This window comes from Rhinatrema bivittatum, chromosome 16 (assembly GCF_901001135.1).
Source record: "Rhinatrema bivittatum chromosome 16, aRhiBiv1.1, whole genome shotgun sequence".
Classification (NCBI taxonomy): domain Eukaryota; kingdom Metazoa; phylum Chordata; class Amphibia; order Gymnophiona; family Rhinatrematidae; genus Rhinatrema; species Rhinatrema bivittatum.
The window spans coordinates 37,136,163-37,151,948 of record NC_042630.1 but is presented as its reverse complement, the minus strand read 5'-3'; the positions used below and the strand labels follow the sequence as shown (position 1 = coordinate 37,151,948).

Below are 15,786 nucleotides of genomic sequence, written 5' to 3'. Positions count from 1 at the left end.
ACATGCAGGGGGATTGTCCCATCCTCTCCCAGGATGCCCCCAAGGCCGACCTAGGACTGCACTGGATACATAAGTGCGTAGTATCCAGTAAGGGGCAGATAATTCCAGCCCCCAACCTATGCCAAGGATGAACAGAGTATCCACTGCAGGAAGCACCAGTTGCATCCAAGTGACATCTGGTGTTTGTAGTTCACTGCGATACGGTGCCCCTGGGAATTGAAATGTCACACAGTGCCTTATTTTTTAGCTTCCTCTGGGCAACGAGTGACCCAGGGGGTTGCAGAAGGCTGAGCTTGGCATGGAATAGACTTAGACAGATTAGAAGAGCCTATCAAGGCACACTATACACCCCCCCAAGCCAAAACGTCCCTAAGGAAAAGAGCCCTATCTACAGCAGGTCCAACACAATGGAACTCTCTCCCACCAGACCTACAAGAAGACATCCTCCTTCAAAAAAAAACTTAAAACATGGTTATTTAGATTGGCTTACCCAGAACCACCGAACAAACCAAACTAAATCTCCATAATTTTTATGTCATCCAGCAAGTATAGCTCATAATGCATCCAACAAACAGTTTATCCAGTTCTTAAGCAAGGCTTTGATTAAGCTTCACACATCCCCATGTTACTGCACCTAACTTAGCAAGTTCCATGTATTTTGTGTTTTTTTTCTACATCTGCTTATATTTGGCCCGTTCTAGCCCTATCTGCTCAATGCTATCCACTGTCTAATACTATTATATTTAATATTCTAATTTATTGTAAAGTTTACCTTATGTTCTATATTCCTAATGTTTTATTCAAAGTTTACTCAATGATTCATGTTCTATGTAACGCTTTCATGCGAGGTTATTGTTTCACTGTAAACCGGTTTGATTTGTATCCCATGCAAGAAGATCGGTATATAAAAATAAAAAATAAATAAATAGTTTTTGGGTACTTGCCAGGTTCTTATGGCCTGGATTGGCCACTGTTGGAAACAGGATGCTGGGCTTGATGGACCCTTGGTCTGACCCAGCATGGCATGTTCTTATGCCAATAGTTTTGTAATTGCTCAGCCTGAAGCCCATCCCTCCTTACCCTAGCCCTGCTGTACATCTGGTTAGCGTCTGTGTACATGCACACCGCAGACACACGAGCAGAAGCTGAAAGCCTGTGTCTTCCCACACGCAGGATTTTTTTTTCCATGGTAGTGGAAGTGGGGGGATATTCATCGTGTCTCACCTGAGCATAACAGGTGCCCAGTGGGCCACTGAGCCCAGAATCCAGTCTCCAGTGACCAGTCCGGATCCCTGTGGGGGGGGGGGAGAGAAGTTCCCTGATGCTCACTCCCAGGCATAAGAATTGGCAAAACCCCACATCTTGCCTGGGCACCGTGGGTTACTGTATCTCTCTCCGGCTGCAGGGAGGGAGAGAAGGGAATGCTGCAGAACAGGGTGAGCGAGAAGAACCGGGATTTCAGGATTCAGCGGAAATACCAAGTCCTCCATCCTGCCAGGATTGCAAGACACAAAATGATCAAACTTGTCCTTTACTCTTTTTTTTTTTTTTAAACTCTTCACCTGTTCCAATTTTGCGTGCATGATCTGGCAGCAGTTAGGGGTCTGATGGGGAAGTTAAGGGGCCAGAGCTTTGCACTTTTTTTATTTACAATTTGGGAAGCGTCCAGTGAAGAACCCAGAGCAGTTAAGTTTTTATACTTTGGAGCAGTTTTGGGGGTAGGGGGTGAGTGCTCGGGCCAGCAGGCTTCATTTTCTTTGAGACTGGGGTGACCATTGGAGGAACAGGGCCCACAATCTTTCTTTTTTTTTTTCTACAATAAGCTCATCACAAACCCCACCTCCTGTATCTCTTGGGTTTTTTTTCCCCCCTTGCTTTCTGAAGGGTTTGGGCATCTCTGTAACTGTATCTGCTGCAGAAGGATTGTTCTGTCTGTTTTTGCATTTGTTGTGGCTGAAGTTATATTGTTGTACAATACTGATGTTGGTATAAAATACAAAAACAAAGGTTGAAAGACATGCTTGAGCCTACAAATCAGAGGTGGTTAAACACATTGTATTTTTCCACTAGGATTTGAGGGGCTTTAAATCATCCATTCAAATTATTTTCATACTGATCATTGATAGCTAGTCCTGGAAGAGATTTAGGCCCAGCTCCCTGTGAACTGTGATAATCTGACTTCTGACAACTGTTCTCTGCACCTAAGGCTTTCGGTTGGCACAAAACACTGGAGCCCGGATTAGAGACCATTTCTCACCTCCAGTCGTCATACTGGTTACCGATCCTGTGATGGACCAAATTTCAGATTCATAAGGCACTTAATGTGGGGGAGGGGGGGGAGGTTTAGTGTTTGAAGGTTTATAAGCCACCTTGATCTTTAAGGTCTGCAGGGCAGAACCAGCTGTTCCTTCTGTGTGGGAAGTCCCAGCTTCTGGAGACACGAGGAATGAGAGCGCTCTTACGATAGCTGGTCCGTGGTTGTGGTATTTGCTTCCTGATTCTTTAAGTGAAGTCTCTACTGCTGCTTTCAGAAATCATTTGAAAGCATTTTCTTTTTAATTGGGTGCCTGAGTGTTGAGCAAATGTGCTTTTTATTACTGTATTCAAGTGTGCTGGAACTTAAGTTATCAAGCAGGCATTCACACAAGGTTAGACTGTTTTTAGATGTGAATGCAATGCTGTTCCTCACCTACAATTTTGGATAGTTGTGAATTATAAAGGTTAACACAGATGTGGAATTTAAGCCCTGGCTTCCTTGGCTTTCAGCTTTAGGCTACTCCTCATGCTGTTTGGCTTCCTTCATATGACGTGAATAATCAAGAGGCTTTCCTTTCTCTCTGGCAGGGTCTGGAGCCTTTGGAGGAGTTACCACCAACACACCAAATGTAGTGGTCAGAGAAGGTGGAAGTAAGTCTCTGCATTTCTTTTTTTTTGCTTGGTTTGCTACAGACATGGTGAGAGGGCTGTGTATTCTCAGAGCGCCTGCAGACTTAGCCTATCCCGGGTGGGAGGTGTGCTTAGGGAATAGTGCAGGAGCACTGGCTGGGGGGGTGTAGGGGCCACAGACAACTCCTGCAGTCCCTATAATCTTTGTGATGAAACTTTGTTCTGTTTTGCAGCAGCTGAAATGAACTGCTACTTCACGAGTGATTTTACAAGTCCCAGGATTGAATGGAAGTTCATTAAGGATGGATCTGAGAGTTTTGTGTACCTGGATGGGAAGTTAACAGGTATGGCTTTGTTTAGTGTCCATAGAATTGCACAGTTCTCTGGTCCTTGGTAGTGTATGCTGCTGTGACCTGGGAAGACCCCAGCTGGGTCCCTAATAGCACTGTCTAAATCCTCTGTGCCCTTGATTAAGTCACGTAACCTCTCTGTGCTCAAAGTTGACTGTAAGCTCTTTGGGACAGGTAAGTTTCCACCCTGCAAATGTTGAAATGGTTTGAAAACCACAGGCCATTTTCATCTTGCATTTTTATTGGTGTGGGGGTGAGGGCATAATGTGAGGGAACACCGGCACCAGTGTCCTGGGACTTTCTGGTTTTAGAACCTTTCACTTCTGCTCTGGTGCAACAGACGTCTTCAGTCAAAGTTTTGGGTTGGTCAGCTACTTCCACAGTCCTCAGTGCATGCCAAATGTGCTCTGCTAAATAGTCCAACTAAAACTGCTACTCCCTTAAGGAGCAAGCAGCCTAAACAAATTTATCCAGTCCTAATTAATTCTCGCTCATATCTCATTCCATTTAATGAGTTTATAGAATTGCTGTAATCCATGACAATCTAGTCTGAGTAATCAGCCTGCAATCTGTACTCATCTAATACATGAAGAAAATACGGTCAGCTGGACTTCAATTGCTTATTCAGCATTTTACAATTCAACCAAGGTGAAGCTTTCTTCAGGCATGTAACAAGTGTCAGTTATAACAGGTGACATTTGTCTCTCTAAGAAAAAAATGTGGTTCATTCTCTCTCTCTCTCAGATGCTTACAAGGATCGTGTCGACTTCTATAACACGGGGATTCGCCTGAAAAGTGTGAGCCGCCAGGACAATGGGACCTTTTACTGCGAGGTTGCCAAAGTAGCATCGCCGCCGTTGTCCGGAAGCGTGTTGATCACACTCCTCGTTCAAGGTACTGCATGAGCCTGGCTCTTAGGTCTCCACACGCACCTGCATTTGGTGCCAGGGCGAAGACTGTACTGCCTGCCTGGGAAAAGTGCAGGGGGGGAGGGCTGTGGGATTGCAAGCTTAGCTCATTAGAAGGAGCTGTATTGAGCATGCAGTCTTTTTGGTTCAGCTTCTGGGGGAAGATGTGGCAAGGGCAGCAGGATCAGTTTTGGCCACTGGATGTGTTCTCAATTCACCTAATATTCTCTTTTCCTAGCGTGTAGCCAGATGGACTCAGGACCCAATGAGTTATATGCTCCCCTGCAAGCAGATGGAGACTGAGTCAGGTTTCAAACCTGACGTCAACGTGATATACCCCTGCAGTGACCTTAGCCCTCCAGTATCTCTCCATCTCCTAGCAGATGTGGACGTGGTTTCCCTACAACAGCAATGGTGATACAGTGGGATTGCAGCAATCCATTAGAGGAAAATTTACCTTTAAATTGAAGATTGATTGAGCTCCACTCTCTTGCAGTGATACCTTAAGGTCCTTCCCCCCAATTGAATTTCAGAGGCGATTTCAGAGATCCCTCAGAGGTTTGCCTTGGTCCAGTTGCCGGCTCCTGGTGTGGAACTTTGCTGAAGTAGCTGAAAGGCAGCAGTTGCAGGAAGCCAAGCACGGCGGTGATAGCCAAAGCCCGCTTCCCCTGCAGCTGGAGATTGTCTCTGTACTTGTCTGGTAAGTGCTGAGCCCAGGTAAGTAAAAACGAGAAGAGGATTCCTCCAGTTCAGAGACATGGAAGGGCTTTGGTAAGTCATTTTCCTCCACTTTCCTTGCTTGGCGTGCCATACAGACTATGTTCCTGATCCCATCTTGCTAGGGAAGGGGGCTTCAGAGTGGGTTGAGTGGCCTTCAGATGGGCTAGGCCCTGCTTCAGACTCAGTGGGCACACCACATGACAGGCCTCGGCTGCACTATCTTGCGCGTGGTTTTGTGCATTGTCGCTATTGCCCCCCCACCCCCCGTAGACTGTCCGTATACACAGTGCAAGTTGGCTCTACGCGTGCGTTGTGCGCCTAACGTTGCACATACCTGCACGCACTCCTGTGTGCATACCTATGTGCGCATATGTTCACGCTTACAGGTGCTTATACTTACGAGCACCAGGACGGATCTGTATGTGCTCGAATTCAGGTGCTAGCCAGCTGAACGCACATGTTACTGTTTATTATGGCTCTGGCAGCAAAGAAGCACAAGAGACACTTTGTGCTGCCTGCCATATTAGGGCTGCACAGTCTGACCTGGAGTCCTTCCTGTGTCAGCATTGTGAGGAAGCCCAGGGAGGGCTGGACTCAGAACTTTTCCAAGCCCGGCTCCTCACATTTGGAAGATGGGTCGGCCATGATCTTATGCAGTAGCACTCTGGATCTGAGTAATCCCGGGGCTGCATCCGCCTCGGGACAAGGCAATTCAGCGGCACCTACCCCAGTTCCTCCTGGGGTAGGTGTGGACCCGGCAGCCTTTTCCTGGGTAGAATTTATTTTCAAGCCTTCGTACAGGTGCAGTCGATCCTCCTGTCCTAACTGAATGTCAGTTAGGACAGAGAGCGAGGCCTTCCCATCAGCATGCCTTGAGATATTCTTCTCACCAAGGGTATCCCTGACAGGGACCCAGACACCACAGAAGACAAAGGGGATGCAGCTCATTGGAGGATGGGGGAAATCCCTCCAGGCTTAGAGCCATACCGGACCATGTTAGTTTTTCCATAGGGATGAATTACTGGCCCTGGTTTCCCAGACACTGAAGACTGAGTTCCTGGCACGGGTCCTATGACAGAACCAAAGAAGAATCCCCATCCTGGTGTCTCCATGGAAAGCCTCTTGCTATTTTCCAATGCTGGAAGCCATCCAGGAGTTGATTGACCTGGAATGGGATGCCCCAGTCTGTGCTGTTCAGAAGTGAACCCTCCCAGTGGAGGGAGGAGCAGCCTTAAAGAATGGTTGGAGTCCATACTCAAGCAAGCCTTTGATGTGACAGCAATGACCTTACAGATTACTTCCTGTTGTGCCCTGGTGGCTCACTTATGGCTGCTTTTCTCAAGAGGCAGATAGCTCAGGGGCACATTCCAGAGAGGCTATGGAGCCTGCGCAGCCTTCCTAGTAGACACTAGCTCTAACCTAGTCTGTACCTCGGTCAGAGGAGTGGCCTCAGTGGAGGCCGCCAGAAAACAACTATGGATGCGACCTCAAAGGCAAACCTTACAAAGAATTGCCCTTCAAGGGATCCCTCCTATTTGGTAGCAAATTGGAAAAGCTGGTCAGTAAGTGGGGTGAATCCTCTGTGCCTCGGCTACCAAAAGATAGGAGACCACAGCCCCCTTCATTTATGAGGGGTCATGCCAGGGGCTCCCAGCACTTCTGGCCCTACAGGAACTCCTTTCAGATATGTCTCTTTGGGAAGGTAGGCCTTTTGGAGTCAACAGAAGAGGGGCTGGTTCAGGTTTGGCCCATACTCCCCAATGAAGTTTTGCTGATCAATCTATAGGATGAGAAGATAAGGGGTCGACTCTCCCTCTTCTACCAGCAGTGGAGATCATGTCTGACAAATGGGTACTGGGTATCATGAGAAGGATATACAGTTTTGCAGCATCCCTCAAAACATATTCATGATGTCTCCGTGCCATTCCCAGAACAAGAGGCTGGCAGTGGAATCTACCTTGTCAAGGCTCCTCAATTTGAGGGCTCCTATTCTGTGCCCCAGGAAAATAAGGGGTGCCATTCCCTCTCTCATTGTACCCAAGAAGGGTTCCTTTTGCCCTATCCTGGATCTATGGAAACACTATGATCTGTCATGATGGCTGTACAACCAGGGCTGTTCTTAACCTCTTTTTGGACTTCTTCAAGGCCTACCTCCACATTCCAATCCGACAAGACCACCAGCATTTCCTACGCTTTGTGGTACTAGGCCACTGTTATCCGTTCCGGGCACTGCTCTTCAGCCTGGCTACTGCCCCCAGAACACTTTTTCCAAAATTATGGTGGTCGTGGCGTCACGTGGGGAAAGAGGGAATCCGTGCACCCATTCTTGGACGACAGGTTAATCCGGGCGACATCGTTTAGAGGAGAACCTCCAGGATGATGTCCCTGCTTCAGGAGCTTGGTTGGGTCATGAACATAGACAAGCGCAGTCTCAAGCCTGTCCCAGTCCCTAGAGTATATCTGGGGTTTCGTTTCAACACCAAACTGGACAAGGTCTCCCTTCCATTCTCAAGGATCAGGAAGATGTGTCAAATGCGCCAGTTAACGAACACCATACGCCCCAAGGTTTGGAACTATCTTCAGGTCCTCGGGCTGATGGCATCAACCCTGGAAGTGATACCGGGGGGGTGCAGGCATACACGTGTCCACACAAACGCTCCCTGCTGTCATGTTGGAATCTGTTGTCCCAGGACTATTCAGTTCACCTTCACCTATCGATGGAAGTATGTGTTCTGCTTCAGTGGTGGCTGCAGGAAGCCCACCTGAGCAAGGGTATAAGCCCTTCCCCCTCTGTAATGGCTAGTTCTCACAACAGACACGAGCCTCTGGGGGGGTAGGGAGCTCATTGTCAAGAACTGGCAACCCAGGGGTGTTGGACCAAAGAAGAGGCATGCTGGAACATAAACCACCTGGAAGCCCGGGCAGTCAGATTAGCCTGTCTACAGGCTTCAAGGTCAGGTGGTCTGCATGATGTCTGACAACTCAATGGTAGCCTATATCAACTGCCAGGGAGGAACCCAGAGCCAGCAAATGTGCCTGGAGATAGAACCCCTCGTGAAATGGGTGGAATTGAACCTATGGATGATCTCTGCCTCCCACATCGCAGGAAAAGACATCAGAGCAGACTTTCTAAGCAGAGAGTCTGGATCCAGGAGAATGGATGTAGTCATCCAGAGCTTTTCAGCTGCTGGTGGATCGCTGGGGCCTCCCATCCATTGAACTGCTGGCCTCATCTCACAATGTGAAGCTCTCCCGATTCTTCAGTCGCAGAAGAGATCAGCGATCCCTAGGGATTAATGCTTTTGTTCAGGCCTGGCCAGAGGGAGGACCTGTGTATGCCTTCCCTCCATAGCCCCTGCTGGGCAAGGTCATTCGCTCAATCGAGTGCTACAGGGGAATGGTCCTTCTAGTGGCTTCGGATTGATCCAGATGCTCGTAGTATGCAAACATGCGGAGGCTTCTAGTGGAAATCCCCCCCCCCCCCCCCACCCCCAATATGCCTTTCTCCACAAAGGGACCTGCTCCAGCAAGGTCCAATTCTTCACGAGGACCAGGCTCTTGTCTTTTGGTCTGACCTTTTGAGAGGGCTCGCCTGATGAAGCATGGATATTCAGCGGCAGTAATTTCCACCTTACTCCGCGCACGGAAGTTCTCGACATCTTAGCGTATGTGCGTATCTGGAGAATATTTGAAGCCTGATGTGAGGAACGCCCCTCACAGGACCAAAATTCCTATGGTTTTGGAATTTTTACAGGACTACCTGAATAAAGGGTTGTTCCTTAACTCCTTGAAGGTCCAGGTAGCGGCTGTCTCCTGTTTCAGAGGTGAGGTGAACAGAAAGCCACCTGTCAGCGCATCCGGACTTGGCCCGTTTCCTAAAAAGGGTTAAACACCTTTGACCGCTCCTAGGGTGGCTGTCTGTGTCCCCCCCGTGAAATCTTATTCTAGTGTTGGATGTTTTAGTAGGGCCTTACTTTCGGCCACTGCGCAGTATATTTCTGCGCCTGATAACACTGAAGACTGTATTACTGGTGGCAATATGCTTGGCTCATTGCATCTCTGATCTAAGGCATTGTCTGGAACCATTCCTTTGGATAATTCAGGAGCCTTACAGCTTCGCACCATTCGTTCCTTCTTGCCAAAGGCAGTCTGAGTTTCACTTGAATCAGTCCACTTCCTTTACTGTCCCTGGATGGACTCAAGGACACGGAAGACTACTGCCGCCTCCGCCATCTAAACAGATGGCTTTTAGGCTTTTAGTGCAGTATCTGGAAATCTCTGTACCGGTGCGCCAGACGGACAGTTTGTTCTTCGGTGGAAGGAAACAAGGCGAGGCAGCTTTGTGGACTACCATAGCTTGCTGGATCAAGGAGGAGATCGTGGGAGCTTATGTAGAGGCAGGGAAACCAGTATCCTTTCATGTTAAAGCTCATTCCACCAGGGCCCAGGCAGTATCCTGGGCAGAAGCTAAGCTACTGTCTCTCGTCGACATCTGCCGAGTAGCGATGTGGTCTTCCTGCACACCTCCAAGTTCTATCGCCTGGAAGTTTGGCCCTGGGAGGACACCGCCTTTGCAAGGGCGGTGCTAACTGGACCACAAGCAGCCTCCCACTCCCCAGTCGGGAGTAGCTTTTGTACATCCCATTCTTGAGTCCATCTGGCTGCACGCTAAAATTACTTACCTGATAATTTTGTTTTCCTTAGTGTAGCCAGATGGACTCGGCATCCCACCCATGGCTGCCCAAGATCGGCACCAAGAAATCTCCCATGAGGTGAATCTCTCTATTCCAACAGACTATGGGTAAGCTGTCACCCAGTCCCTAGATCAGGGCATCTATATTCTTGCTGGGATTCAGCATTTGTTTGGTTGAGTACAGTTACGGTTGTCTGTTTATAATCAAGTTTTTCCACAATGGCTTTTGAAGAGAATACTGGAGGGCTGAGGTCACTGCCGGGGTATGTATAAGCTGATGTCCGCTTTGAAACCTGACTCTGTCTCTATCTGCTAGCACAGGAGCATTGGTCCGGAGTTCATCTGCCTACACTAAGGAAAACGAAATTATCAGGTAGGTAATTTCTTCGTTAGCTCTTTCTTGCTGCAGAGTTTAGGGCCCTCCCAGCTTTCAGGCCAATCCAAAAAAAAAAAAACCCCTGCGGGAGAGCTGGCGCTCCGGTTTGAGTGCCCGCCCTCCCGACACGTGCCCAGGCACCTCTCCTGGGCGCGCGATTCTGTATTTAAATTAGGCCACGCGCTAAAAAGGTTGCACTAGGGACAATAGCGCGTCCCTAGCGCCTCCTTAAGCTGCCTCTTCCACTAATAAGGAGGCGCTAGGGAAGTGCAATTGTCCCTAGCGCCTCCTTATTAGTGGAAGAGGTGGCTTAAGTGCTGAATCAGCAAGCTCTTTTAATTGAGTGCCAGGGCTGGAGAGAAGCTGCTGAATAGCCATAACTCATTTACTTCTGAAGCGCATTTTCCGTATTCCTGAACAACCCTCACACGAGCTGATAAAAGCTTTCGGAAGAAGGGGAGGGACTGGTTGTGGGGTGAGCCGGCACCCTACGTCACTCCGCCTCTAGTAGAATATGACTCTGCAGTACCACCTCCTTCCTCACGACTAAACACTGCCCTTGTGGATTGGCTGCAACCCGCAGACGCTAGTGGCCTGAAAGATTTTAGAAACATCTGGGTATGACTCTCTCTACCCTGACCTGCCCTGTGAGTAGCAGCGTCGCAGCCTCGGGTCCCTGACGTTTCCTGGGTTGCCCAGATCTTAATGCCTGCCCTTAGGAGGGGGCGATACAAAAGGAGAAATGCCTAAGGTGATTGCAAATGAAGTCTCCTGGTGCCATAGCCTCAGTCAAGGGTCAGTTCCCAATGACGCTGGAAACCCAAAATTCAGAAGGAAAATGCTGCTGAAAGGAAGAGACGCCAGAATGGGGCACTGGGACAGGACATTGCTGGTCTGGGCCCTAAGCCTTTGATTTCTCTTTAATGCCTTTTCACCCTGAACACTTAAAGCATGATATGGAAAGTCCATGAAGCAAACTTTCTAATCGAAGGGTGTCTTCCTGCAGTCCCTACAAATAATGCATATGAGTTGCATGCAAACGAATAGGGATATCCTGTTTCCAGTGCTCAAGGACTGGAGTTGGAACACCTCTATTCTAACTTATGTGAACAGAAATTGGCATTTCTCTGGTGGCTTCTTCCTGCTCACACTGACTCAATTGGACTGCAGCACTGTGAACCTTTATTTGCAATCACCCAGGGATATTTCCCTTCATTCTGTATTGCCTCTGATTGTTTACCCACTCATTTTTAGCAACAGTCCTTGGTGGGGGCCATGAGCCAGGGCTTTTTAAGTAGATAAGCAGCTGAATTAGCCATGCTGTATGGAGTACGTCCTCTGTGCCACTAGGTGGCGGAGCTCTCTAAGACTAGCAAAGTCTTTTAGCTAGGTGCTCCCTCCCTCCTGTATCCTGACAGGAATTACCTCAGGCTCCTCAGTCTAAAATTTTCCACGCACCACAGTCCATGGAGCTCTCTATTCCTTGTTCCACAGTTCGTAAATCCAAGAGCCATTCCACCACACCGCTGACTGACGATAAGTCACAGGACTTTTCCAAAAAAAAGTGGGGGGGAAGCATAGACCTTTTCATCTGAAATGCTCAAGGCCTGCATTCACATCCTCAGTTTTACAACGCAGCAGCCACTTTCCTCCTCCATACGATTCCCTCTAAGGAAGAAGGCACTCCTGAAATACATTTCCGAAGGGTTTGCTGTCTCCTAGACTTTAACTGCTGTCTCGATAACCAGACTTATCACATGGTGGCATTCTCCCACCATATGGAAAGTTTTACCATGTAGTCTAGAACCTTTCCTCCAACATCTGTTCACTGATCTGTTCACACGGCTTAAACAGAAAACAGCAGTCTTTTTCATTAACATCTCATCAATGTCCATCTATATCACGACGTTAATTTTCAGCCATGGCCGAGGATTAAAAAAACCCCAAAAAACAAAACCTTTAGCCTCATGCCGGTCATCAGCCTCTATCTCGCCAACCATTGAGGCATCATGTCAGCGTGCCTTGACGCCTCGCCAGCCGCAATAACTGGCGAACCCCCCCCAAAAAAAAACCAAAAAACCTGGTCTGGTTTTTTTACAATCACAAGACCGCCATTATCACATCTGGAATGAAGATTGCCCACCTGTCTTCCAGCCTGGAAGTGCATTACATCGACTTACATGGTCATCCAAAGACTACACTTGTTACCTAACCAGGGACATATCCTATAAGATCTACAGATCCAAAAAAAGGAGGCATATGCTCGCATATCCATGCACCCTAGATTTTCCCCTCTGTTTTTCCAGGCGGGCAACCATCAATTCCAATACAAGGTCTTCCATTCAACCTTTCTTCTGCCCCAGTGATTTTCAACAAATGCAGGGCAATAGCAAAGGCGCACCTTCGTTGCCAAGGGGTACAAATTGTCCTCTCTCGATGATAGCTCCTTCTAGCCCCCTATCCAACAGACAATCTGTAACTACTAATCACCTTTGAAAACTCGAAGCTGGAACTGTTCAAACTTTTACAGTTCATAGGAACCTACATCACCAGGATCCAAGACAGGGCTTTCCTACCTCACCTGAGAACTTTTGCTCTCTCCATACTATTTACATCTGTCACAGTACTACAATACCAGCTCACAAAGTCCTACCTGTCCTAGGACGCATGATGGTAGCCATTACATATGCGCCGCCTAATGAGGTCTCAAATACTAATGTACTCATTTTTCTTCATCCATTGTCCACACCTATTCCTTGACCAGCGATATAGACATGGTCCTACAATGGGGGCAACTCCTGTGGCACACTATCGATGGGTTCGCCTCTCCGACCCTCTCAACATCAGGTGCATCCTCCAAGGAATGGGCATCTCTTTGAGCAAATTGCAACCACAAGACCCATGAACTTCATTTGCATGTACACTACACATTACCCTTTAAAAGGTTACCACGCCCTTCGAGACTTCAAGGAGTTCCCACAAGGGAGGATGGTCATAGGTTCACGCGTATAACTAAATGACAATATTCTCTGTACCCGAGAAAGGAAAGTCTGGTTCATGGAACCTCCGCTACGAGGCAGTTTCAGATTCTGTAATGGGCCCATGAGGGATCTTTCTCTATAAACCACTTATTTACCCGAGATTCTCAATTCCAGCACAAACTCAATTTTCGTCCCATGAATGACACCTGTCTCCAGAGGTTTCTCTTTGTGGTCTCCCTACAGTAGATCTCTTTGCAGCAGAGAGCACTAGGATAATAGAGAACTTTACTCTGTTTATCCAAGCCTGTTCGTCTCGCTCCAGATGCCTTTGTCCTCGATGGGTCCGCAAGCTACTCTATGTATTCCCACCGACACCACTCATGTCTTGCACAATCCAGAGATGCTTCAACACATAGTGGCTCTACACCTCATCTCACCCATAAGGCCATGACGACCAGGATATAGATACCTACTACACCTATTAATCCACAACCCAATTCCCTGGGCTGCCAACCCACGGCTTACCCAGAACGAGAGAACCACTGCTACCTCCTCTTCACTCCTCCCGGCGTCTCATGGTGTGGACTTTCATGGAAACACGTACCAACGCTTACACATTTCTTCTGCCCTTCATGACATATAATTGTCAGACGCTGTCAACTAGACTACATTTCCAGACAAAGTAGTTCCCGCTACTCTTCCTGGTTTACATCCATGGGTCTCGACCTATTATCTTGCTGCCTGAACGGCTTCTCTCCTATCTCCATTTGTTTACAGCAAGCGCCTTGCTGCATCCTCACTACCAGTTCATTTAAGCGCTACAACAGCTCCTCACATTCATCTAAACTGAGAGCTTATTTCATGTCTTTCCTTAGTATCCAGATTCATAAAGGGAGTATTGCATTTATGTCCACCTTTGCTTAAGCCACCGGTGCTGTGCGACGTTAAAGTACTTCTCGACCAACTGCTGCTTTCACATTTGAGTCTTTGGATACTTGTCACCTTCGCTACCTCTCATGGAAGGTGCTTTTTGTGTTTTTTGCCTTAAGTTCTGTAAGGAGAGCAGTGAGTTCCAAACATTGGTTTACTATCCTCCTTGAGCACTTACCACAGTTAGTGGTAAGTGCTTATTTCCAGTTTTTCCACATTTACCAGACAGTCACCTTCCCACTTTTCATCCAAGATCTTGTTTAAATATCAACGAGGAAAAGTCGCGCATCTTGGATTGCAACCGTGCACCAGCATACTACAAAAAGCGCACTCGGTCACCCTATCGACCTTCACACCTATGTTCAGTGACCAAAAAACTCTATCCTCCAGGATATCCAACTCTATGCGGTTCAGCTCTAATACAAAGTTGCACCCACTATTTTGTGACCCTAAGGGCACATCACGTGCGAGCAATGGCAACCTCGATTGCCTTTCTCAATCAAGTACCTCTCAAACATCTATGCACCGACGACATGGTCCTCGCTACACAGTTTGCACATCCCACCACTGTTTATGCAAACAGACGGCAGATGATTCCTTTTTGGGACGGACTATCCTACAGAAGTACACAAATTCCAAACAAATATAACCTTCCTAGGAACTGTCCGCCACTATTATCGAATTGAGCAAAAAAAAAAAAAAATTTAAAATCACATATCCTAGCTGCTCAAGATGTAAGCTGGGGACTCCCCTACAGCATGGCTAATTCAGCTGCTTATCTACTTGAAAAGAGCAAGTTTGTTTATCGTAAACAGGGTTTTCCGTAGAAAGATGAATTAGCCATGCTGGCCCGCCCACCTCCCCTGGACAGTTCTCGCATACCTACCTTGCTTTGATACTAAGGAGCCTGAGGTAATTCCTGTCAGGATACAGGAGGGGAGGGAGCACCTAGCTAAAGACTCTGCTAGTCTTAGAGCTCTGCCACCTAGTGGCACGGAGGACATACGCCATACAGCATGGCTAATTCATCTGTTATCTACAGTAAGCAAACTTGCTCTTCTGTCTGGGTCCTAAATCCAGCCACTAGGTGTCGCTACTGTGCAGTGACTGGGAATCTGTCCCCTAGGGCTGTTAACGCCTCCTCCACAGCATCCTTGCACAGGAAGCAGGAATTGAGCTGAGGTGCATAGCAGCGCTGCTGGCCCAATTGAGTTGTTTTTCTGAAAGTTAACTTTATTTTTTAAACTTGTGTGCTTTTGTTTTTGTGTTCTTCTTGGGCCACGTGGCAAGTCCCCCCTTCTGTACCCACCATCAGGGTCCCCACCTCGGTCACGACGGGAAGCAAGGCGGAGCTGGTCTGCACAGAGACGGATGGCATCCCCTCCTCCACCTTCACGTGGTACAAGGACAAGGTCCTGATCCCGGACAACCCGAAGAACAGTCCAACCTTCCAGAACTCCTCCTACACCCTCAATGCCAACACCGGCGTCCTGGTATGCTTGGGATGAGGTCTCCCGCTCCACTTTTCTGTCTTTGAGATGTTTAGATAGAATGGTGTGCAAACGCATGAGCAGGAAATCTTCATTGGACAGAGCAATGATGTTCCCCTCCCCCCCATGAGTTATCAGATGTCTTTCATAGCATAAAACTCCAGCTGTGGAGATGGAAGGCATGCACAATGGTTTCTGAATACTTGGCAGAAAGATTTGATAATTCAGCTGCCCACTGGTTCCTTTTTGTTGCATCTGTGCAAGTCCTGGTTTAAGCCCCCCACCATTGAATTCATGGTTGTGTCCAGGCAGGCAACCGGGATTGAAACCAGGGCCTGTGCAGGCTGTCCTAGTTGACCCCACGCTGTAAACCTATCAGACTAACAGGCCGGTACAGTAAAGTGCAGGGGGAAACGGGCATGCTGTTTTGAGCGCCTGCTTCCCTAACGCAT

The 15,786-nt window shown here is 48.0% G+C and overlaps 1 protein-coding gene across 1 annotated transcript in view; it reads left to right on the top strand.

The window, feature by feature from the left end:
- The window catches only part of LOC115077947 (junctional adhesion molecule A-like), a 45,461-nt gene that overhangs the window by 21,559 nt on the left and 8,116 nt on the right, over window positions 1–15,786 (top strand). The window contains exons 2-5 of the mRNA XM_029580401.1: window positions 2,845–2,907; window positions 3,120–3,230; window positions 3,981–4,130; window positions 15,135–15,337. Of these exons, the coding sequence (XP_029436261.1) occupies window positions 2,845–2,907; window positions 3,120–3,230; window positions 3,981–4,130; window positions 15,135–15,337 (527 nt within the window). The remainder of the gene's footprint in view (window positions 1–2,844; window positions 2,908–3,119; window positions 3,231–3,980; window positions 4,131–15,134; window positions 15,338–15,786) is intronic.